At 42.9% G+C, this 25,352-nt stretch overlaps 1 protein-coding gene across 3 annotated transcripts in view; it reads right to left on the bottom strand.

Moving 5' to 3' along the window:
* SH3BGR (SH3 domain binding glutamate rich protein) overlaps positions 1-24,526 on the bottom strand; it is a 32,373-nt gene extending 7,847 nt beyond the window's left edge. For 2 of the 3 annotated variants that reach the window (XM_062602473.1, XM_062602474.1), the window contains exons 1-4: positions 24,372-24,526; positions 13,660-13,845; positions 7,174-7,254; positions 589-702 (exon numbers count right to left, since the gene is read on the bottom strand). In XM_062602473.1, coding sequence (XP_062458457.1) covers positions 589-702; positions 7,174-7,254; positions 13,660-13,845; positions 24,372-24,416 — 426 coding nt within the window. In that variant the 5' untranslated portion in view covers positions 24,417-24,526. The remainder of the gene's footprint in view (positions 1-588; positions 703-7,173; positions 7,255-13,659; positions 13,846-24,371) is intronic. The other variant, XM_062602476.1, reaches the window with a different exon arrangement.
* Between the last annotated feature and the right edge of the window lie 826 nt (positions 24,527-25,352).

Here is a 25,352-nt window from a genome sequence, read left to right as displayed (position 1 = left end):
CTTCCAAGAACCTTTAGCACTGCAGCTTGAGATCTGTCCACATGACTGTAACATCAGACCATGATGCAGCAAAAGGATATCAAAAGTCTCAATTTCTGCATTGCCCAGAGGTTTCTGCCTGGCCTGGAGAAGACACTGTCAGATACGGTTTGCTGCAACAGCAGTCAATACTGGTACATGACAACAAACATTAACAACTAGATTTATGAGCCCTGCAGACACTGGCCATTGATAACAGCAATTTTTTCTACACAGACAGGACCCAGATGTCTAGTCCTAAATTATTCTCCATAAGCAGGGTCTGGTTCAAAATGAGCATTAAAACCCAAGAACTTACAGTAAGAATGTATAAAAGGAAACTTCAATAAAGACAAGCACTGTTACTCAAGATTCAGAGCAAGTTCCCCAGAGTTTTATCTAGGATTCATATCATCATGATGTCAAAGAAAATGCATCCAAAAGAAAAACAGGACCACTCCGCTATCAGTTTTCCATCCTGAAGCACAATAGGAAGGCCTGTGGGTTTATGCTTCATGTGCTTGGCACAGGTAAAACCCTCATATCACAAAGGGAAAAAGGGAAAATTACCTGTTGATCTTCTGATTCTGACTGAGCAGACTGAGCCTCTTCATGAGCCCCTTCGTCTGCCTTGTCTTCTGTTTGTGCCTCAGTTCCATCCATGGCATCAGATTTTTCAGTCTCCTGGCAGCAAAGACAACATTGTTAGTTTTGCGGCACATAATCAACAATTCTATAACTTGACTTTACAGTTTTGGGTGGTGCTTTTCTAATTTTACTTCAGCACACAAATGAAAATATACCCTTCTGGACATTTTCCTGTGAAAGGAACGTTTGTTGGCATGTTAATCTTTTGGTAAAAACATGGTGTTTGTGTAGGGAAATCATGAATTCAAGCACTTCTCCCTCTTCAGAGCATAGCAGAGTCTCTCACTTTTCTGTGGAAAGTCTAATAGAAACTGGTGCTCACCCTGATTGCACATTCCCTAGATTCAGATAAAAAAGAGCCTTTTCTCCAGCACGCATTCCAATTAAACTACATCAAGAAGCTACAGAAAAACAGAAGTAATGAAGGATTTCATATATAGTGTCTTAACCTTCTCATTTAAAATCATCAGGGAAACTGCTCCTCAGTTCACACACCGATCTATCAAATCTATTTATTCCAGCACCATGAACAAGCACCTCCTAGAAGGCTCTTTATTTTAAGTCCTGTGGTACTTTCAGCTAGGTAACTGTGAAAGGTCACACTGAATCACACGCTGCGTCAGATAAAAGAAGAACTGTATGACCTCAACTGGAGTAAGAAAAATAGGATTAAATTTAATAACATGAAGGGCAAAGTCACACTCTTTGGGACAGGCAGTTCTGGGACAGAGCTTAGAAACAGATGTTTCTACTGTACTTCGGGAGCTTGCTAGCTGATAATCATCAAAGAAGAGAAAGATGGATGTATTTAAATAATCACATAATAACTGAGCCATGAATATGATATAGTAGTGAAAGAGATAATAAATGTCATCCTCACATGTATGAAGTGAGGTACAGCTGGTGGACCTGAAAACAAATATTAATGTCATTGTACAAGGCCAAGGCGCAACCTCCTCTGGATTGCTCTGTACTGTTCCAGTTACTCAGGCTCAAGAAAGAGAAATTCAGACTGGAACAGGTGCAGAGGAGGGCTTTGGGAACATCTGAGGGAGTGGAGAGCCTGTCTTATGGAAGGGTGACAAAAAAAGATTCATTACTTTAATCTATTGAAAGTAATGCTGTGAGGCGATATGACGGCTCTCTAAAAATAGATCAGAGTAAACATCAGGGAGTGGTAGGATAAGGAAGAGCGCTGAGATAGATGCAAAATGAGTACAAACTGGCTGTAAATAAAAATTCTAATCAGAAGCAGTATGGAATTTTGGAAGAGCTTCCTAGCAGAGAAGCAGAGGCAAAGGACCTAATACGTTAAAAGGGAATTTGACCACTTCTTAGAGGTCTTATCTACTGTGGTTGCCTCCAGCAAGAGAGAACTGGGCTCAGGAAAGGTCCTGTCCTGTGTCATCCTAAATTCTACATGCTTTGGGCAGAGCAACATACCTCAGTAGACAACCAGCTCTTTTCCCATCTCTGCCACCCAGCCCTTACAACTCATCTAGCAGTTGGTTTGGGTTCTTATGCTTTTTCACATTTTCATTTGTTGCTACAGCTAAACAAAAGCCCCTGTCATGACCTCCTGCCCTTTAAGCTTCACAAGTCCTCCTTCAGTGTCCTCATCCATATATGGTTTCTTCAGCCAGTGTACTTAGCCTGCAGAAGCATGACATAAGCACAGCTATCTGGCTTTTAACCCCAGAGCAGACTTGGGGGAGTGCTGATTTAGGGATCTTTCCCCCATGATGTGCCCTCCTGCTGAGATGCTCTGCTGGATGGGGTCAAAAGTTATAGAAGAGTGGTTAGGAACATTTGGAAGCAGGTTATCAAGACAAAGTCAAAAGAGACAAAATAATTCTGTAGTTTTATCCTTTTCCTGAAACTTCACTGTGTAAGATTTGGTGCCTTTCTGGCAATTTGCTCCTGAATCATGGAAAATATGTTTTACATCTAAGGAGCTTGCAATGACAAGAGAGTAGGCACATAAGCTCCTAAATTCCCCTTCTTCTCTGCAGAGAAAAACAGCAGAAAAACTATCAGCAGCAAGCCTTGCCCTCCCTGCAGTTCTTCCCAGTGCTGCGCTGTCCCTGCCCTCCTGGCAAGCAAAAGCCTTTCCAGGGCTGCATGGTGAACTGGAACAGAAGGCTGATCAAGAGTAACGCTTTAAAAACATTTCTCTCTCACACACTTTGTATGCTCTGTTACACAGCTGCATGAATGTCTTTGCCAGCACGTGGGGGACGCTTGAGGAGAGGAATGAGCAGCTGGGAGTAAGCAGAAGAAGCTAGAAGAAGGAAGAAGGAGAAAAGACTATTTCTTCTTCTGGCAGTATTGTCTCGACCATGCCAAGTGCAAGGTCCTACACCTGGGTTGGAGCAATCCCAGGCACAGCTGCAGGTTGGGCAGAGAAGAGATTCAGAGCAGCCCTGCAGAGAAGGACTTGGGGGTGTTGGTTGATAAAATGAACACAAGCTGGCTTCAGTGTGCACTTGCAGCCCAGAAAGCCAACTGTACCCTGGCCTGCATCAAAAGGAACGTGACCAGCAGGTCGAAGGAGGTGATCCTGCCCCTCTACTCTGCCCTTGTGAGACCTCACCTGGAGTATTGAGTGCAGTTTTGGTGACCTCAACATAAAAAGGACATGGAACTGTTGGAACAAGTCCAGAGAAGGGCCATGAGGATGATCAGGGGGCTGGAGCACCTCCTGTATGAAGACAGGCTGAGGAAGTTGGGGCTGTTCAGCCTGGAGAAGAGAAGGCTGCGTGGAGACCTCATAGCAGCCTTCCAGTATCTGAAGGGGGCCTATAGGGATGCTGGGGAGGGACTCTTCATTAGGGACTGTAGGGATAGGACAAGGGGTAACGGGTTAAAACTTAAACAGGGGAAGTTTAGATTGGATATAAGGAGGAAATTCTTTCCTGTTAGGGTGGTGAGGCACTGGAATGGGTTGCCCAGGGAGGTTGTGAATGCTCCATCCCTGGCAGTGTTCAAGACCAGGCTGGACGAGGCCTTGGGTGACATGATTTAGCGTGAGGTGTCCCTGCCCATGGCAGGGGGGTTGGAACTAAATGGTCAAAAGGTCCTTTCCAACCCTAACCATTCTATGATTCTATATGATATGATTTCAAGTACACATAAAACTGTGGACTCACTGCACTCTCATTCTGGTGGCAGTGTTATTAAAAATTGTGATTGATTGTTAGTATCATTGTTATTAAAAACAAATCTACAGAGACATTTGTTTGGCTTAATTTATCTTGTACTTTTCCCCCACAAGCTAAGAAAATAGTTGAAGAATAAAATAGGTAGTAACACAGCATATATTGACATTCTCTTGTGCAACACTGTTAATACATTGTTTTCTCAAGTAAGTGATAACTTCCTTAAAGATACAGTCTTTGTAGCAGTTTCTAAAATGAAAAGGATAGTGTTAAGGAAAACTACATTGGTTATATATTTATTTTCAGCACATATATTAACATGTCATCTTAAAATCTATGTACTCAATATTTTTGGGAGATATATAAAATACATAAAAGACTGAAGATGGCATTCTAATTAAAATAAACCTATTGTGTAAAACTCTCTCAGATGAATCATACACCTACTCAGAACATAAGGCAAATAAAAGTTGTAGCTGAAAGAACTAAACTGTAGAAGCAGCATGTTATCAGCCAGAACACACACACACACACACACACACACACACACACAGAGACATAGAGTTCTTGTTAATTATATGGAGAACTGTGATGCTTGGAATATCATCATTATGCTAGCTCTCCATAGAAACAGAAAACTTAATTTTTAATTTAAAATGAAGTACCATTTATGAAGATTGGCTGACAGGTAATTTTCTCTTTAAATAAAAGGCACATACTGTAGATTTGTAATTCAAAGCAGTCTTAGTAGAAATCTTCTTCAACTAAAAGACTAAAGCTCAAGTATTTACAGATTTCAGGTTGTCAAGATTATGGATATTAAGAGCAATAATACTGAGATTAAGGATTTAAGTATATACAAGATTTGAAAACAGACCTTCAGCTCAAGCAAATAAGCTTCACCAAGTTCACAAAGCAATTGCAAACCTAGGTGATCTTGCTAGAAGCCACAGGCTCTCTGGACTTTCGGACATACCAGACTCACCCTGTAAATGTAGATCAGCTTGCACATTAGGCTCTGGCATCATCAGAGCTCCAATACCTACCGGTAACAGTTCAATGTAAATGATGAACAAATAGGTCTGGTGAAAAACTGTAGCCACCTAATCCAGAGAGGTCAGGCCTACAAAAAAGAGAATCTGCAGAACTGAAACATGTATTTTGCACTCAGCAGGCTGATGTGGCAATGGAGGCAATGGATTTAACTACAGCATTTTTTGGGAAGATACAATTTGTTGTGGGAGTAACAAAAAGTTCCTCTGCTTGCTCTAGCAAATAGTCTCCAAACAGTCCTAGATCAGGATCCTAGCAGACTTGTGCTATGAAACAGAATCATGGCAATTAAAGAGATTCTCTACTTCTAATACAATGTGAGACAAAAGATGGATGGAAAAGACATCTTCTGAGGCAAGTGTATAATGTGTATCAGCTTTATATTAATCTTTGCAATGTCTCAGTGAGGTAAAAATCCCTAGAAAGTAAATGCTTACTGTCTGTTTCATGGCATTTCCATGCTTTGTAAATCACCATATTCCAGAAAATAAACAAACAAACAAAAAACAAAAACAAACAAACCACCACCACCACCCCCCCCCCCAGTTATTTAGGAAGAAATTAGTAGGAAACCCTGTCATATGTGTCATCATCACCATCTCTTACACACGACTTATTATTCCAGTTTCACACTGCTGGAAATCAATGTCACAAGCCATCCACTGTAATTCATGCTAAAGTTGTATTGACAGCCTAATGAAAGGAAAGCAGAAGCAGTGCAGCAAGGTTATTTGTATGACAAAGCACAGCCAGACTGTCCATGCAGTGAAGATGCTGAGAAATTAACCCCTGCAACAAATGCTAAAACACTTGTATATGTCACTTTCAAATTCAGAAACAGATTCTAACAGGGAGACAATGTAATTATACTTCCAGTCTTTACATGGATTTTTAAAAAACACTCTCAGCTATTTCCACTTCTGGGCTGAAATGATCACTACCTCCACCAATGCAGCAGCTAATAGGCATAGACAGTACTTGCTTGCTACTAATAGCACTAACATTAATCTGCCTAGCAGAATGTACAGAACATACTATTTTCAATGTTTACAAAGTTGTCACAAGCAGAAACTGCAATAGCCTCTGCTAACAGCTGGAAATTAATGAATTCTGTTCTGTTACTTCACAGACATGCTATCTAACAGAACCATGCATGAAAGAGCAGATAATATATGAAATGGACAGAAAAATGCAATTTTCTTTATCTCATTGGTTTCCAGGTATCTTTTATAATGATTATAATACTTAATACCTGCAGTTCTTTAAGCCTTTCATGGCTTTGTGGATGTTAATTAAATGAATTCTCACAGATCCCTGTGAGATAGGCAAGTAATTTTTATTTCCCTTGGTGGGAGATGGCACAGCTAAAGCAGAAAGTTTAAATCACTTGCTCTCCATCACACAGAGACTCAGTGTCAAAGACATTCATAGCAACTGTGGCTCTCCCCTGGGTATCTCTTCATCTCTAGCTCTTAAAGCACTTAGTAAAGCCTCCTTTTTATCTTTACCTTTACAGAAGAGGAAAAACAGAGCCATATACAACAGGGTCTCACTCAAGAGTTGCTACACAGCTGGCAGCAGAGTTGGACCAGAAAGCAGATCTCATGCTCCAAGGCAGTTCTTCAGCCAGGTCACAGCAATGCAGCAGAGTTCTGTCACCCTGGCTCATCACTCTCTTGATTCATTTCTTTTGTTGAACCACCCGTGTTAAAGATGGCAACGTTTTATTATGATCTAACATGACCTCAAGATAAGACAGCTGTAACGCTCTCAGTTATCAAAACTCTAATTAGAAACAGACTTTATCTCCTCAAGGCAGAGGGAGCACATCCCATAGTGCCAGTCTGTGTGTACACATAGAGGATGGGCTGGGTCCACACCCCAGCCCCTCTGCTGGTGGCCTACACAAACCTTGTTTGTTCAAGGCTTGATGCAATCTGGGGCAAGTGAAGGTGCCTTGTAATTAATTCAACCTGTAAAATGCACTAGGAAATTCTGCATAATTTAAAACCTAAACATGATAAAATACTGCTTTGTGTAAACAACATCTACCAAAAAAAAAGTCATCAGCTGGAGGCATGGTAACAAGTCTGAAGTGAAAGAAGGGAACAGAGAAGTATTTTCTAGTATTTACTGAATCAACCACTTGTTTTTTCCCCCTTAAGAACATTTTGCTGGACAAGCATCTAATGTAATGCTTTGTCACTGCCCCTTATTTGACATGCTGAGTCACCCCCTCCCTTCATCTTTTATTAAAATTAAATAAATGTCCCCCGGGAAGTACAGCAGCTCATACCTTTGTGCCTGGAGGAGGAGCAAGACCCAGGAATGAATAAATAATATTTTCTTCTTTAGCAGAGAAAAAGGATTCAAAATCCTAAAAAAGGAACAAACAAACAACAGAGAATTGGTAACAAAAACCAAACAAAAAGCACAGGAGGAAGAGAATAGCCCAGGCAAATCTTTCTTATATTGATGAGAATGACTATGCATTTGTACATGCACCTGCATTATCTAAGCCCCAGGAAGAAAATTCAGATAAAGGGAGTTTCATACTGGCTGGCAAAATGAACAATGGGCAAATCTCTCTAGAGGTTTACACTTTAATTATATCACATCAGATAAAATCAAGCATTTCATTTTAATGTGCCTCAGCTGTACACACCAAAGCAAAGCTATTACCATTTAAATGTTAAAATAAAACTTGCAGTGAGAAAGAACACAAAACAAGCCCTCAAGAGCCTGGACAGCTTTATGCCATATAAAAGGCAACTGTCAACATAATAGCACAATGATAATGATAATGAGGAAACTTTATTTTAAATAAAGTCATTCTGGTTAGAAAATGCAGTTACTTTTCAGACAAAGCAAAGGATTGGGTTGGTCCTTCTGACATATATGTACCAACCAAAATCTCTTGTCCACATGTGAACTGAAGTTAAATAACGTTAAATGCTCTATTTTCTCTTCATATATATATATGAGATATATATACTTGAATATTATAACTGAAATATGTAACTGAATACATTGCATATATTAACTGAAAAATCTTCTACCCGACCACCTAGAACTTGCATGGTCGTTAACAGTATTCACCTGTACAACTTTCCTATTAATTAAGGAATCTCTGCTATCACTAGTTTGTTACTGACAAGTTCATGACTCACATCACATGTGTGACCAGCAGGTCAAGGGAGGTGGGCCTCCCCCTATACTCTGCTCTCATGAGACCCCACCTGCAGTACTGCATCCAGCTCTGGTGCTCCCAACACAAGAGGGAGGTGGTCATTGGAGCAAGACTAGAGACCATGAAGGTGATCAGAGGGCTGAAGCACCTCTGGTATGGAGACAGGCTGAGAGAGTTGGGCTTGTTCAGCCTCAAGAAGAGAAGGCTCTGGGAAGATCTCATAGCAGCCTTCCAGTGCCTGAAGGGCCAAAAAAAAGTTTGGAGAGGACTTTTTACAAGGATGTGTAGTGACAGGACAAGGGGGAATGGCTTCAAGCAGAAAGAGGGTAGATTTAGATTAGATATTAAGAAAATATTCTGCACTCTGAAGGTGGTGGATAGGTGGATTGGAGCAGGTTGCCCAGAGAACTTGTTCATGCGCCATCTCTGAAGTGTTCAAGACCAGGTTGTCTAGGGCTTTCAGCAACCTTGTCTAGTGGAAGGTGTCCTTGCCCATGGCAGGGGGGTTGGAACCAAATGATCTTTGAAGTCCCTTCCAACCCAAACCATTCTATGATTCTGTGATCTTACATAGGTAAAAATCAACATATACTTAAGATCTCAGCAGAAACTCTGGTCATAAATTACTGGCCCACAATCACACAGCAGCTCTGTGTAGTGCAGGGGACATGTCCACTGGGTCCTAGACAACTGCCTTGACCTTACCCCTTGCTCATTCTTTCACTCATCCAAAATAACTCCAAAAATAGAAGCTTGTCAATAATAAGGTGCTGTCTTGTCCTTGAGACTTGTTTGTAAAGCTGGGTTAGGACCCAAGTTGTCTTACTGGATTGTTTTAGTATTTCCAGAGAATAAATTATTGACCATGGGTAATCCTAGGGAAAGGCTGGAGTGATAGTTTAGAAGTCAGTGTGATGTCAGCAAGACTGGAAGCCATGACATTTCAGTCCAGTTTGGAAGAGGTAACATAGCTTAACAGACAGGATAAATGACAGGCCATTTTGCTGATTTATCTAAGGGATAGATTAGCTTTCACACACACCTGGCTATAGGCGGTGGGAACTGTCCAGTCTGGGACAGGCCCCAGAGCACATTTTGCCCAGCCCAGGCAGACTGGCTGCTGCTGCTCCGGGCCACCCACTTCTCAAATCACCTCTCTGCTGTTTTCATGTTGCCCTGGGTTTCTCCTTCTTACCTAACCCAGGTCTGCTATAAGTATTTAAGAAAGACAGTGTCTCAAATCTACCCCAAGAACTTAGGAGCAATATAGCAAACAAAACCAAGGGGATTTTATGCAATTCAAAGGGCGAAAAATTGACATGGGCTTTTGAGAGGCCATACAAAACACAGGAAGCTTGTGTTCTCCTGCATACCACATACTCACAAAACAGCCTAAGCAAACTACAGCACGGTATGTCAATAGCTGGGAAACAAAGACTGTAATGAGGAAAGGCCATGAAGTGAACTTGATATTTTATTTCACTGAATGACAAAAGATAACTATTACCAAGCAGGCAGTAAGAAAAATGAGCAGTAACAATTTATTTCAGGTAAGCAATAAAACTATATCTGTATGAGAAGACATGAATGGTCTAGGCAGAGGACATTTGTCTTTGGAACTAGTCTTCAAAAAATATAGTGAAATGTATTTAAAAGAAAAATAATACTCCATGAGTTTTTCCTTACAATATGAGTGCATATGCACATATACACTCTACACTACCATCTTTTTTATAACCACTGTGGAAATGACAGACAGCAGAACAGCAAAACTAGACATCAGTGGAAAGTTCTTCCCCAATAAGTGGTACGGCACCAGGTCACAGAACACAGAGAGGGCATGGAAACACCATCCTTAGAGCCTTTTGAAACTCAGATGGGAAAAGTCCCCAGCAACATAAGCTAAGCTTAAAGCTATGCCTGCTTTAAGCAGCAGGCTGGACCACAGACCTCCATAGGTCCCTGTGATTTTCATATATTTTACTTTAGCAGGTATATGAAGCAAAAGTCTTACCTAATAATTCAGAGAGTCTTTTAAAAAGTATGTACATGGGTATTTTATATTCTGCAGATTGCAGTTTACAGAGAAAAGCAGAAATTACAGCTTACAAAGAAAACCATTCCATTTCTTTCCTAATTTTCAGGGTTTTTTGATAAGCAAAAACAAAGACAACAGCAAGAGAGTGCTCAATATATTTAGAAAGGGACACAAATGCAGACACCTGTCTAGACATGAGAAAAAAGCAGCTTAAGAAAAAAAATCAAATCAGAACATAATTGCCAACAATGATGGTTCAGAATGGATACTTGAAATTTATGCTAAAGCAAGGCATACAAAATGAAACCATTTCTAATCTGTTTCTTCAAGTGGCAGTACCAAAAATTTGAAAGAAAAATAAGATTCAAGCTATTTTATCAGACAGTCTTAAGCTTCTCTGACCTCAAGGAAAAGCTGCTCACAGTGTATTTCCATGAATCTGTAAGAAACCTCCATTTTAAGTACAAATTAGGAAGTGAAGCAGCTCTTCAGGGCTGGCCAAAAGATGCAGATACTATCATGTTACTGGCAGAAAAGCAGGTTAGCACAGGACTGTGTTTACTTGCTCATTATGTCGGTCATATATCATATGTCATATGTCAGCACAAAAAGGAAGCCTCGTGTGTCCCCGCTATCCCCTTTCCTTATCCCCACCCCCAAAATTCCACTGAACTGCAGAAAAGGGTATTGGAGAAGATCTCAAAGGACTTTTTCTCCAAAGCAAGAACCACTGCTATTCCTGATAGGTGTTTCTGCAATCCATTGATAACCACCTTTAATGAGATAACGAGTCAATCCCCTAAAAACTACCTTTTATATTTTTCTGATGTCTGACTTAAACTTTCTTTGCTGAACTTTTTGTTCATTACATCTTGTCTCAACACCTGTGAGGGTGGAGCAGAACATAGTTTACAAAATCCCAGAACCACAGGATAACTCTCAGGTGGGAACAGACTTCAGGAGACCGTCTAGTTCAACCTCCTGCTCAAAGTGGGGTCAATACAATCCAGACCAATAATTAATTCCTTTTTTCTTCAGCCCTTAAAATATTTGAAGAATGTCATGACTTTCTCCTAATTCCTCTTTCTCAAAGTGAGGAAGGAAATCTTTTATTGTGAATTTTTTTTTTATTGTGAATTTTCATCCCACAAGACCTGAAAACAGAGGACTACCTGGGAATGAAGAAATTAAAAAAAAATCAATAGGAAGGAGAACTACAGACTACATTGGCCTAGAGCTGTTTAAGCTAAAGATTTTGGCATCAACTGGCTGCATATGCCCAGGCTACAAATTAAAAGGTTTCTAGATGCCACAAGACAGAATGTGGCATCTAGTGTGGCCTTGAAGACTGTAACTAACAAGAGAAATGTATTTTAAAGTGACTTTCATGAATTCAGTATACTGGACTGGTATCCCTGACTCAGACAGGCCTTTGCAATTCTCAGCCCTATTTTTAATAAAGTGGCTGAGGACAAAGGATGTGAGGCACAGGGGAAGAGTTAAGATATATCATTTAAACATTAAACAGCATAAAACAATTCTAGATTTCTGCTGGACATGCACAGGTTATAAACAGAAGCAAAATGCAAATCCCAGCTTTATACTGTAGACATGTTGCAGAAGGCATCGTGTCAGTTTGAGGAATTTTGCACCAATCTGCCAGCCCTTCGCCATGTTCTCAATCAGCCCACATAATCCCACTTCACACTCTGTGCAGCTCCCTTAAGGCACTTTTCCCTGAGGAGATGGATGAGGCTCATGTACTGATATGTATCTCCTTACCTTATTTATTTATTTGGAAATAACTATGTTATAAATTGATCTTTATGTTATGTACTCACTGGGATCATTAGCTATGAGCTTTGAAAGCTGTGTACATGGGAATTCTGAAGACTTCTAGACTAACTGTAAATTTGATTTAGTTTTTAAAACAATAGCTGCAACTGCTTTCTGGACCCCTTTCCACATGGAGGTGACTTTGCAAAGGACTCTTTCTTAAGCTTAAATTGATTTCAACATGTAGATTATTTGGCTTCCTGAACTAGCTTCATATATGGAATAAAAATTGTATATTTATAATTTACTGGCAAGACTGACCAGCTGCAACACTTTGTAAGGCAATTACTCTTTAATTCACTATATACATCTCCAGGGCATACCAGAAATATTTATTGCAACATTGGCTGCCGCAAAATCCACAGTAAGATGTATCAAATTATATTTTTTATTGATGTAGATTGGATATTAAAATGCACATGAACTCTAACCTACCAAGTTCTCTTTTAAGATTCCTATGAGAAAAGGAGGAAACAGTTGCACTCCATTATTCATACTACCAACTTTTGCTCTGAGAGCACTGAAGTTAATTCTGAAAACTCAGTGGCATGTAAATCCCTTCTCTCTCAAAACAACCTTTGCAGTAGTTCACACTGGATTTGTGGAGTAACTTAAAACTGGGCTCACTATGTGATCTGCATTTCAGAGTACTTTGCAAATTCATTTCAGCAATCATATCAGAGTACTCTCCAGGCTGTGTATTTCCATCCAGACTATGAGAAAAAAAACTGTCTCAGATACCTCTCTTGATTCACAATCATAATATTCATGCTGGTACAGTATCATCTATCTGCTTTGAACAAACTCTCTCAAGAGAAGTAACCTTTTACAAGCATATATGAAAATATAAAAGCATCTGATGAGCATTACAATGTCTGTTACAAAGAGTTGGATATTGAATACTCAATATAATTTCAATAATTCAAACATATTAGAACTATTCCAGTCAACTATAATTCCTATTTATTTATATAATGGAAAAGAAAGATTCCTGTTCACAGCCCCTGGTATCTCACACATCTACTTGACTTCCTAGCAGCCCAGATGAGTCTGTGCCAAACAAACAATATATCAACACTCCCCATGTAAAATTAAAGTTCAAAAAGCAAAAAATTAACCTAAAGCCAGAGATAGCAGATCAGCCTTGCTATAAATCCCACTAGTCTTGAGTAGCTCGGTATTCTCAAACCAGATTATGGAGCATTTACTACTGGAAGAGCAGCTGAGCTGTCCTCATAGCCTACATTTGGTTATCCTGACATACTGTATGAAGAAGCCATAGCCTCACCTAGGCAGTAGTGCCTTTAGTCTTAGGAGTGAGAGTTCAGGCAGAGAGCCAATAGCAGGACAACTGTGAGTAAGCTATATAGCACGAGGCAGGAGAATGAGAAAAATACAGAGCTCCTCACAGACAGCAAGCTCCATGTCTTGCAGTGAGCTCTGTCCCCTGCATAGGCTCTGGGTCTCCAGGGGATAATCCATACATTCTGTTAAGCAGTTTCTCTAGTCAGTTTTCCCTCCATGTATATTTTTCTCTTCAAAAGGAATAATCTTTTATTTCATTGCTTTTCTGTTCCTAAAAATTGCTTTTGAATATTCTTTCAAAGTGAATCTCAAATTGTCTTAAGGAGTTTGTTTGACACTTCCTACTAATCGAAAAGAGCGACTTGTGAAAGAAGACTTTCTGAAGGTATTTAAATTTTCAAACAGCTTCTTACCCCACAGTACCGCTCCTCATTGAAGATCTGTGGAGGGAGGGGAATTCCATTTTGAGGCTTTTTTTCACCAGGGACATTCTCTCTCATCCATTTCCTGTTGTCTTCATCACCTGCTATGTCCATTTGCTGAAAATCAATCTTGTTGGCTTCTAAAAAGCCCACTACTTCTTGTTGTTTCTTTTTGATCTGGTCAGGAAAGAGGAAAAACAGAATTCCTTCTTTAAAAAGTTGGTTTTCTAAAAAAAAAAAGAAATTGCTGTTACAAGAAGATCTAATGCAAATATGTCAAGTTGGATCCACTACTCCAGTAGCCCCCAAACTTTTTGAAGCTGATATTCCACACTGCTGCTCAGCACCCAGAGCATTGCTATTTTGCTATTACTTCCTCCTCTGCCACCACACCAGCTTCTCTCTTTCCTTCCTGGAAGCAGTGATTATTTCCATTTAAGAAATGAGGCTCAGCAGGAAGACTCCTACTCTGTTCCCAGATCTGTGAGTGTGGTGTACAGATACCTAAGGTAATCCTGCCTGAAGTCAGTACAGGCCTGAGAATGTACATATTCTCCTCAATATGTAACACTCTTTTTCCTACTCATTATGTATGACATTTTGCTTTCTGTGAGCCACATACTTCTCTCTGTACCTGTTCTTTAACAGTAGGCATAATTAAGTGTGAGTGAAAGCTCAATGAAAACCCAGCACTGCTTAACTCCTGTGCTAAGCATCAAGTTTATAACCTACCCTTTTACTCTGAAGAGATAATACTCACTATACTTCTCTCCTAAAGGGATGCTACTCCTAAGCAACGTTTAAAGAATTTCCCATCTTGTATACGTATACACTCATTTCCCGAGGTGAGCGGCTCCAGAGAGGAGCCTTCAGCACCGGAGCCAGGGGAAACCCCGCGTCCCGGAGCCTCAGTTCCGAGCGGCGGGAGCCACCGAGGGAGCCTCGAGCCCTCGCCAGGCCTTGCCCGGGAGCCGCAGCTCCGCTGAGGCGAGCAGGGACTCACAGGGGGCGCGGGAACGGCGGTTGGCGTCGGCAGCGCGAGCGGGCAGCGGGAGGGATGGGGAGCGCTCGCCTCAGGGCCAGGGCCCGGACCCGGGCCCGCTCTGGGAGCTCTGCTCTGGCTGCCCCCGCGGTGGCGGCGTCGGCACCAGACAGAGCCGATGAGAGGGGGGGGCTGCAGCGCGGAGCTCGGGGTGCAGAGAGCGCCTGCACCGGAGTCGTGAGGAGGGGGTGCGCCATGGGCAGGGCTGCACTCGGTGCCCTGGTGGAGACCCTCCTGCGGCAGGGGCTGAGCTGCGGGGCGCTGGCGGTAGCTGAAAGGTGTCAGGGAAGCTGAGAGAGCTGGGCTGCTTGCTCCAGGCCTGAGCTGTACAGGGGCCACAGGTGTCCACCACAGAGCATACTGAAAAGGAGGAGGGCGGTAATCAAGGGACCTGGGAGCTAGTAACAAAAAAAGGAGGAAGAGGTGATCATCTGCTGTAATCAGTGCTGGTGCCGGCTCACGTTGAGTACTGGGTGCAGTTCTAGGCCCCACCATATAAGAACATGAAGGTCCTTGAATGCATCCAGGAGGGCAACAAAGCTGGTGACAGGGCTGGAAGGCGTGTCCTGTGGGGAGCTCTCTACCTGTGGGCTGCTCTCCAAGCGCTTCCCAAGGAGGGGAAATGGAGAGGGAGGTGCTGATCTCTTCTCCCTGGGATCCGTTGATAGGACATGCGGGTATGGTTCAGAGCTGTGCCCAGGGAGGTTTAGAGCAGACATTAGGAAGTCAAGGGATTTTCAGCACCAAAACGCCGTTCAAAGACACAAATCAGAAAGGTTACAGATGGAAAGAGTATTTTATTTATTTATAAATAAAGTTATTTTATCTTACTTTAGTTAATTTTAGTCTAGTTTAGTTTAGATTATATTTTCTTTTTCTAAATCCCTGAGAGCTGATGCTCACAAGCATTAACACGATGCACATGGCATAACCAGCAGCAGGCTGATGCATCCCTTGCAGCCTGACAAAGGAAAGCCAGGGCAGGAGCGGTGCCTGGTGTGAGAAGAGTGCAAGAACCTGGCCAGAAAGGGCCAGGGAAGACCTGAGCAGGGGTGGTGCTCAGTGCTACAGAGGACAGCAGCAACTCCCGGGGCCCTGCTGGGGCCACCCTGGGAGTGCTGAACGCTGCCTCCCCCCGGATGGGGGGCACGAGGGTCACCTGCGTGGAGCACGAGCAGCTGCCTTTGGGACACAATATCCCAAAGGAGCCCCATGAAGGGGCTGTGCTCGGCTGCGGAGGAGGCAAAAACCCCGGGGACCCTTGCTAGTCCACCCTGGGGGCAAAAAAAGCCTTGCCCCCCCAGCTGCAGGACACGAGGGGCCACCTTCGTGGTGCATGAGCACCAGGCGATAACCCAGAGCACCAGGACCAGAGGAGACCTGACAAGTGGTCATGCTCAGTGCTCAGAGGAAGGCAAAAAACCCCCGAGGACCGGTGCCAATCTGCCCCGGGGGAAAATTCCTTCCTGACCCCAGCACTGGCGATCGGCTACTCCCTGAGCATGTGAGCAAGACCGGCTCCTGGTCCACGGGCTGGTTATGCCTCTAAGGGGACACTGGCTCTGCCTTTTCTGCCTCCGCCTGGAGCCATCTGAGGGGCTCCCAAGAACAGCAAAATGCCGCTGGCCTGATCAGCCCTGGGGGCAAGAATCCTTCCTGTGCCTGGTAGTTGGAGCTCCAAAGCACTGGGGGAGGGCACTGGGCCATCTGTGGATCCTATTTCTCATGGCTACTGCCACTACCTCCCCAGAAGATGAGGGCAGCGAGCTCCCCAAAGACTGAAGCGGGATTTCCATCCATCAGATGAGCTGTGAGCCTGGCCCCTCCAGGAGCTGGAACTGCAGCAGAGAACCTCCCGCAGCTTCGGGCAGTCTTCCCCCCTCTGCCCCTCCAAGTAATTCCACCAGTGCCTCAAGGACTTCCTCTTGGGTGCCTTCAGGCTGCCAGCTCTGTCCTGGTGGCAAAGCCAGGCACTCTGGCAGTGGGACATGGGAGGACACTGCCTTATACTGTCCCAGAGCATTGTGATGCTGTGTTGGTGGGTAGTGGCACTATGACACTGCGGTGACGGGGCCCCCACAGCCCTGCCCACTGCAACCCTGCTGCTGCTGCCCTTTTGCCCAGCATCCCTTGGAGAAAGGTCTTTGGGGTGCTGGCCTGAGGCAGTGCCTGTGTAGGATGTCCCGCCCACGGTGGCCACACACTGGGAACTGCTGCTTGGTGTCCCCGTAAATTAATCTCTGTGTTCAGATGTGTCAATAAGGGCTTTTATACCATGTAGTCGTTTGACAGTGGTGATCCCAAAGGTGAAAGGAAAGGGATTTTGGTTCCCTCTGCATGAACTTGGCAGAAATGTAGAGAGCATACAGGGTTTCCTCACCATTCCTTATCAGTATGCCAAATGGCATTTGCTACTGCGCTGCTTATGGTGAGGTCTTTTAGAAAGAAGAAGAATTTAAGAAATCTCTTCTGTGTTTGTTAGAGGGTGCTTAGATATTTTCTTGTGTTTATTAACATGCATGTGTCTAATTTGGGGGTTTACCTCTTGTATTACTACTTGAATGCAACGTTTCACTGACCGCTGCCTAATTCTATGTTCTTGATAGCTCAGTAAAGTGTTTTGATCCCAGTTTGGTTTAAACCATGTGGACTGAGCAGCTTTTCCCTTCAACGCTCAGGAAAAACAAGTAACTGACCCAGTTGTGTAGAACAGTTTTCAAACCTTCAGCTAAGTATCACATAAGAGTACTGTATAGAGGGCAGAGATTTAGAGATTGGCAACAAATCCCCCCACCACATTTGTTCGAATCCCTGAAATGCAGAATGACTGCTGTCTCTCTCCCACAGGCTTATTTCTTGAGTGGTCTGTTGGGGGGGGAAGGGAAAAACAGAGTTTATTGGAGATGTTGGTGTAGGCTGCAGAAGACAGCCCCAGCTGGGATCCTATCTGAAGTGAGGAAACTTCTGTGTCTGCCAGAGCAAACTGTTCTTTTAGGCAATACACCCATGTTTTTCACATACAGTAGCAGAAAATGCTACTGCCTCTGCCCAGTTCTGGTAGTAAGTGAGCTTAATCACACCAGACACCCAGACAGAACCAATGAGAGGGGAGGCTGCAGCGCAGACCTTGGAGTGTAGAAAGTGCCTTCCTTTGTGTCTTGAGGCAAGGGTGCACAATGGGAAAAACTGCACGCGGTGTGCCCTGGTGGAGGTCCTCCTGCAGCAGGTGCCTGAGCTGTGGGACACTGTCAGTAAGCTAAAAGATTCTAAGGCCCATTTAGAATTAAAGCTGGTAAGGGATGTGAAAGATAGCAAGGGCTTCTATAGGTATGCAGCAAACAAAAGACAGACGAGGGGTAATGTGAGCCCCCTCCAGGAGTTAACAGGAGAACTGGCTACCCTGGATTTGGAGGAGGCTGAGGTTCTCAATGACTCCTTTGCCTCAGTGTTCACTGGCAAATGCTCTGTCCACAGTGCCCAAGTCTTGGGAAGCAGATGCAGGGACTGTGAGAACGAAGACCCTAGGCCCAGTGTAGGAGACCATCAGGTTCAAGATCATCTTAACCTGAATATGCACAAGTCCATGAGACCTGATGAAATCCATTCATGAGTCCTGAAGGAGCTGGCAAATGAAGTTGCTAAGCCACTGTCCATCATTTGAAAAGTCATGGCAGTGAGGTGAAGTTCCTGGCGACAGGAAAAAGGGAAACATAGCCCCCATTTTCAAGAAGGGGAATATAGAAGACCCAGGGAATTACACAGCAGTCTTAACCTCTGTGCCTGGCAAAATCTTGGAGCAGATTCTTTCTCCTGGAATGCATGTTAAGGCACATGAAAAACAACAAGGTGCTTGGTGAGCGCCAGCTTCACTAAGGGGAAATCCTGCCTGACCAATTTGGTGGCCTGTGATGGGGCCACAGAACTGATGGATGAGGCAAAGCAGTTGATGTCATCTACCTGGACTTGTGCAAAGCGTTCGACACTGTTCTGCACGACATCCTTGTCTCTAAGTTGGAGAGACTTCAATTTGATGGATGGATCACTTGGTGGATAAAGAACTGGCTGGATGGCCGCACACAAAGAGTTGTGGTCAATGACTCAACATCCAGCTGGAGACCAGTAACTAGTGGTGTCCCTCAGGGATCGGTGTTGGGACTGATCCTGTTCAACACCTTTGTCAGTGACATGGACAGTGGGATTGAGTGCGCCCTCAGCAGGTTTGCCAACAACACCAAGCTGTGTGGTTCGGTTGATACCCTGGAGGGAAGGAATGCCATCCAGAGGGACCTTGACACGCTTGTGAGGTGGGCTGATGCCAACCTCATGAAGTTTAACCATGCCAAGTGCAAGGTCCTACACCTGGGTCAGGGCAATCCCAGGCACAGCTACAGGTTGCGTAGGGAAGAAATTCAGAGCAGCCCTGTGGACAAGGACTTGGGGGTGTTGGTTAATGAGAAAATGAACATGAGCCGGCTTCAGTGTGCACTTGCAGCCCAGAAAGCCAAGCATATCCTAGGCTGTATCAAAAGGAGCGTGACCAGCAGGTCGATGGAGGTGATCCTGCCCCTCTACTCTGCTCTTCTGAGACCTCATTTGGAGTATTGTGTGCAGTTCTGGTGTCCTCAACAGAAAAGGCCATGGAACTGTTGGAACAAGTCCAGAAGGAGGGCCACGAGGATGATCAGGGGACTGGAGCACCTCCCGTATGAAGATAGGCTGAGAAGGTTGGGAATGTTCAGCCTGGAGAAGAGAAGGCTGCGTGGAGACCTCATAGCAGCCTTCCAGTATCTGAAGGGGACCTACAAGGATGCTGGGGAGGGACTCTTCATTAGGGGCTGTAGGGATAAGACAAGGGGTAATGGGTTCAAAGTTAAACAGGGAAAGCTTAGATTATATATAAGGAAGAAGTTTTTTACTGTTAGGGTGGTGAGGCACTGGAACAGGTTGCCCAAGGAAGCTGTTAATGCTCCATCCCTGGCAGTGTTCAAGGCCGGGCTGGACAGAGTCTTGGGTAACATGGTTTAGTGTGAGGTGTCCCTGCCTATGGCAGGGGGGTTGGAACTACATGTTCTTAAGGTCCTTTCAAACCTTAACTATTCTATGATTCTTTATCTATCTCATCTAGGAGCTGCAAGGCCGAACTTTAGCCCTACAAGTACTGCAGCATTTGAAGCAAGCACTGTTTGCACTGATCTGTCCAAATTCTCTGAAGGTGCTCTTCAGTCACAGACAACTAAATTACTGTCTAGCACAATCACACTACAGACATGACTCTCTTCTCCTCCCAGTTATGCTACTCCATGCAGCAAGATAGTGTCCTATATAAACAGTAGCTAGAATGATGTATTAAGGTTTTACATACGAGCCATCATTTGATTTGAAACTGCACCTTCACAAGTCAGACATATGAACAACTGAATTTAAAGTGACACCGAGCTAGTGTAAATCAGTCTGAGACAGACAATGAAAATAATTCCTGGACTGTGTATTTTTATAATCTAATAAACCTGAAAGCTGAAGTAGAATGATAGCATATTACACTGGAAGTATGAATTTTCATTATGAAGGATTAAACTCTTTTTATTTGCTTAAATAAGGAAGTATCTATACATCTATGCTTGATTATAAAAAAATAACATAAAATGCTGTACATTTTTATGGCAGCAGCAGAGGTTTATGGTGAGCTTGCAAAAGTGCATCACTTTGAATGGAAGCACTCATCCAAAGTGTTCAAAAGCCATGCAGTTGACAGATCTCAAAGGTGCTTACTTATGTTCTTATTTTCACTTTGTAAACAGGTAATTTTCTTAATGGCTATTGAGCTGCACAATTATTTACAGAACATGTTCAGGGGGCAGAAAGGACTGCTTGAGAGACACTTCATTGCAGGAAGTGGCAGGATAATATTTGCATAAATAGTTAATAAAATCTGCATGAGCCAGTGCTAAGAGTTTCATCACATGCTCTGAAAGCCAGTGTACTCAAATGCTGTCAGCTGCAATTTCAGCGTCAGCTTGTCTCTTTGGACGTAGTAGATAATGGCTCCTGGAATAGCTAGTGCCCAGGACAGATAGTGCCTCTGAGGAGATAATGGAAACTGAGCTATAGATTCTGTGCTCCCTTGCTTATGACTGTAGCTATAGCTTTTAGGATTAAACCTGGATAAACAATATTTCTTCAGCTTGAGGCTCATAATACAAAGGAGGCTCAGACTGGTATTATGGAGGCACCAGGACTGAAAGCAAAAGTTAGGTTGTGTGAAAAATGAATGCTGAGGAAAACAAAAAAGTTACATGCAATTATGCCTGCATAAGGAAAAGGCAAGATGTTTATGAGAACAACAACAAACTATGATGAAAATGTACTATGCTTTAACATTTACAATTATTAAGGGTTAGGCAGAGCAAAAGACTTGGGACACATTCTAAGTATGAAACCATAAAGCAAGACTGTGCTGTGGCTGGCACCAAGTAGCTGGGCAACCAAAAGAATCTCTCCAGCATACAGTACTGAGAGAGAGAAGTCTTCCAGGGCGTAACAACACAGGGGACAGGCAAAGGTTGTTCCGAAAGACATGAGATTAGAGGAGCTTGTTTGTGCCCTCACTTGTGTCTGATGGTATGCAAGAATTCACACTACTTGGGCACAGATTCCCTGTAAAGTGGTATGAGCAAGATATTCTTCTATAATGTAATTTTCCCTTTCAGCAAAGCCTGACTTCCACCATCCCTAGCTGCTTAGTCCCTTAAAATAGTTCTGAATAAATATCACCTATGTAGAGTGTAAGAGCTACAGATAGTATTAGTTCCATCTGACGAGTAATTAAATATTATCATCTATATCCTTACGACCCTGAGCATTCACATTGACCAGCTGCTTGTGGCAGAAGCAAGTGGTACATAGTCAACAACTTAGAGCAAGACAAACATTAATGTTGGTAGGCAGAATTGCTGCAACTTCTGGTTCTACTACTGCGTGGACAACCTACTCCTGTTAATTATTGATCACACTCTTACCTCTGATTTGACTTGAAATCTGTTTGCAATTCGAGCTCTTTCTCTATGGCTAGATTCACAGTCACAGATGACAAACCTGTGCTGTGTTGTAGAGGACATAATTTAAATAGTCTGCATTGTTCTCAGTCCTGAGACCTACAGATTTGAAGTTCATATAATGTCACCAAAACCACTGGGAATAAAAGGATTTTAGAGGTGCCCTAACCATAAGCAGCAGTAAGCAAGACTTCAGAAGACTTCCTCTTTGTAAGACACAAATCCCCCTTTCTCCTGTGATTCATGGTACCTTAGAACTTTGCAGGATATTACCCATTTCTAAACACCTCTGTAGCTAGATTTTATTTGTTACTGTTTGCTTCAAGCCAAGAATTTAGTACTTTTTAGCACTATTGCCTTAATGAATAGTTCAATACCAGCTAAGTTTGAAGCAGAAAGATAATAAAGATGAAGTTATTTAAAATTAATTTATGAATGTGTGAGGGGAAAAATAAAGACTTCAGATCTGCTCTAGAGCCACAGTGAATTATATCATTCAAGCATCTGATCCAGAGCACCAGGACATTACTGTGTATTTCCCTGCATTCACTTTAAAAGTACTTATTAGCATGATAACCAGTTGCAATTAGTAGTGTGATTGTGTGGTACATAGAATAGAGATGGTTTTCATTCTTTACCAAATATCCTCTAGTGTAAATCAGCAGAGGCTGAGCCCATCTTAGTTTGAAATTCAAAATGAACACCACGCATTTGATCAGCCACATTGAAGTGCTACTAGGACAATTTAGTCTTCCAGTTTAAGTGCTTTAGGGATTAAATTCATTCTTCTTAGGAAAAGCTGTACAAGGCTGATACAAAATTTGTTTTTAATAGGATTTTAGTGATATATTAAGGTTCATGCTGGCTCCTTGCATGAATGAGTTTTATTTCATATATACCAAACTCATTAAAGGTTCATTGAAAGGATACCTTCAATTTTAATCAGCAAATCTGTAAAACTACTCCAGATGAACATTGTTTTTACTTGGCATTGAAATTATGTATCAGTAGTCTGAACATTCTGTCTTCTGAGATTGCTACTGCTTCACTGCAGTCCAAGAGGAAAAGACTTAGTTAAAGCTACTAGCTGGGAGAATTTACAAGAAATGTGTATAGCAGGGGAAAGATCTTGGTTCAGCTAGTGCTAAATATATGATATGCTTAGTTTTAATTGCATAAGTGATCTCTCAATATCATTGTTGAATCAAAGCATTTGTACAATTGCCTTGTTGACTACAGCCCCAGTCCTATGGCCAGAGTGGCAACAGTTCATGCCTGAGGCACACAAGACAACGATGGCCTCAACACACACATATAGAATGTCAGTAGCGTGATTTCAGTCATGGTCACAACTTTCCCCAGAAAAGTGGTAAAGGAGTATCCTTACCAACTCTTCTTTGGTCAACCAAAGGAGACCAAAAAACAGAAGACCAAAGAGGAGCAAAGCACAGTGTAGGGCAGTCTATAAAGCTACTTGAGCATTAACTGCTACATTACAAATTACCAAACCTGCAGTGTCCAAGCCCCTCTTATTTGTTGCCCTTGCAACTGAGGTTTCTTATTAAAAGAGGAATGCTAAAATGTCAGTAATAAATTTAGAGCCTCAGGCTTAGCGATAGGCTGATGAGATAAGCTGATGAGAGAACTGCAAAATTCCCCAGCAATTCCAATTTGAATTGTAGTGAATGACCCCCAGTTCATTTCCTAGAGGTGACGGCCCCATGAACAGGGTGTGGGTTTTGGAGCTGTTCTACTCTGGAAGCTTCTTAAAGACACGGAGCTGGTGTCAGACGGAGATGTAGTTACAGCTATGAGCAAGCACCAGCCTGTTTGTTTAGCCATGTCACTGGGAGTGAGTGACTGCCAAAGGAAAGCTGCAATCTGAGCTCATCTGGGAACTGGATATAAAAGGAAACAGTCCTTTCCTGGTTCCCACCTCCCACGGACTTCCAACCTCCCTACTATTCACATGCCCTTCCCTTCAGTTGATACACTATGCTGACAGCTACAGCAGTATATCTCAATACTAAAAATCATCAGTATAGCATTTCAAGACACACACAGACAACCCACAAGGGAAAAAAAAAACAAAATACATACACACCAGAAATCCCCAACAACCAACCAACCTAGGGAAAGGGAGGAACAATTTTTTTCTGCATATCTTCATTCAGCTTACTTTGCCTCCGGGTTCTGTCTTAGACAGAGTTCCCATTTTGGAGGAGCAGTGTCCTAAAGTCTCTTTTAAAAAGAAACACAATAATTTCTACTGCAAACAATCTACCTTAGCTTTTGTGCAAATAAAATACCCGCTTTTCCCTTCTTCAGTGAATATATATTGCATATACTTTTTCAAACAGAAGTAAATCTATTTGATAATTTATATGAAATGTTATAACTGTAGTAAAACCTTGCATGCAAGCAATCCTGCATTAACAGGAATTCTCTACATCTTGAGTAGCTTTCAAGAATAAGGTGGCTAGTGTGGACTAGAAGAAATTCAGTGTTATTTTCTCACAGGCAAATCCAGGCTGTCCTGGGATATTCTGGGCTAATTTACCAACCTGATCCCAGCAGAAAGAAGAGTATGTTAAAAATGAGACACCTACCGCTGTAGACCCCGAAGACGTGGCTACAAAGACTTTGATCACCATGTTGACAGTGAGGGAAGTGGATCAGCAGAGCACGTCCGCTATCCACAAGTCACCACAGCCCCAAGAGGAATCCAAGTGTTTGTTCAGCAGCTCCTGAACTAACCTGAGCCCTAAATGGATGCCCCCCCCCCAGCAATCCAGCAGCTTTGGCCTCTCCCCCAGGTCCTGGGTTTTCCCACCCTATTGGCTCTTAGGTATTTTGGGATGAGGGACCGATAGAGGATTGGTTAGTAAGAGGAGCCATAGCAAGAGGTTTGCACCTGCCCCTGGCCTTATTGCATTAGATTGACAGGGTGGCAGTCCAAAAAAGGCAAAGCAAAGTAGAGCACCAATGAGACAGGGCTGGAGAAATATTTGGGAGAGGGGGAAGGGACAAGTGAGAAGGGAGAAGGGACAGGGAGCAGGCAACTTAGTGCTGGGGGCGATCACAAAACTGGTTTAACATTTAATGTTGCATGGTCACAGCTACCTCCTGCATGAAATATGGCTTGTGCCCTCTCCCTCACCACAGCAAGGAGGCTTCACAGTTGTAGCTGCAAATTTTACATATTAAAAGGAGAAGGAGAAAGGGGGGAGCAAGGGGAGCATAGATGCAGAAGTAATTATAGCAGAGATCATATTGAAATAAGCCTCAGTTACAAATGCTCTCAGCTTTAAAGAATTCAGATCATCATCCACACTGCAGGGCTCAGGGACTTCTCTGAAATAAATACATGTGAGGACACTTCATAATACTGAGGAGGGTGATTTGGCTGCCTCTGTGTATCCAGAACCTGTTGCTGCATTTTCTCTTTTTTTGCATCACCAGTGAAAATTGCCAGGGCATAAGGTGCTAAGACGAGGTCCTGGGTGAAAAATATACCATTCTACTGTGTGATCCAGGATGCTCTTTTTGCACTTGGTCACAAGTGCACTTGGTCTGCACATTGCCTTCTA

This window comes from Pezoporus occidentalis, unplaced genomic scaffold, assembly GCF_034315485.1.
Source record: "Pezoporus occidentalis ecotype Australia unplaced genomic scaffold, CSIRO_AGI_Poc_V1 ctg77, whole genome shotgun sequence".
NCBI lineage: Eukaryota > Metazoa > Chordata > Aves > Psittaciformes > Psittacidae > Pezoporus > Pezoporus occidentalis.
The sequence above is the reverse complement of the archived record's forward strand: the minus strand, read 5'-3'. Positions and strand labels throughout refer to the sequence as shown.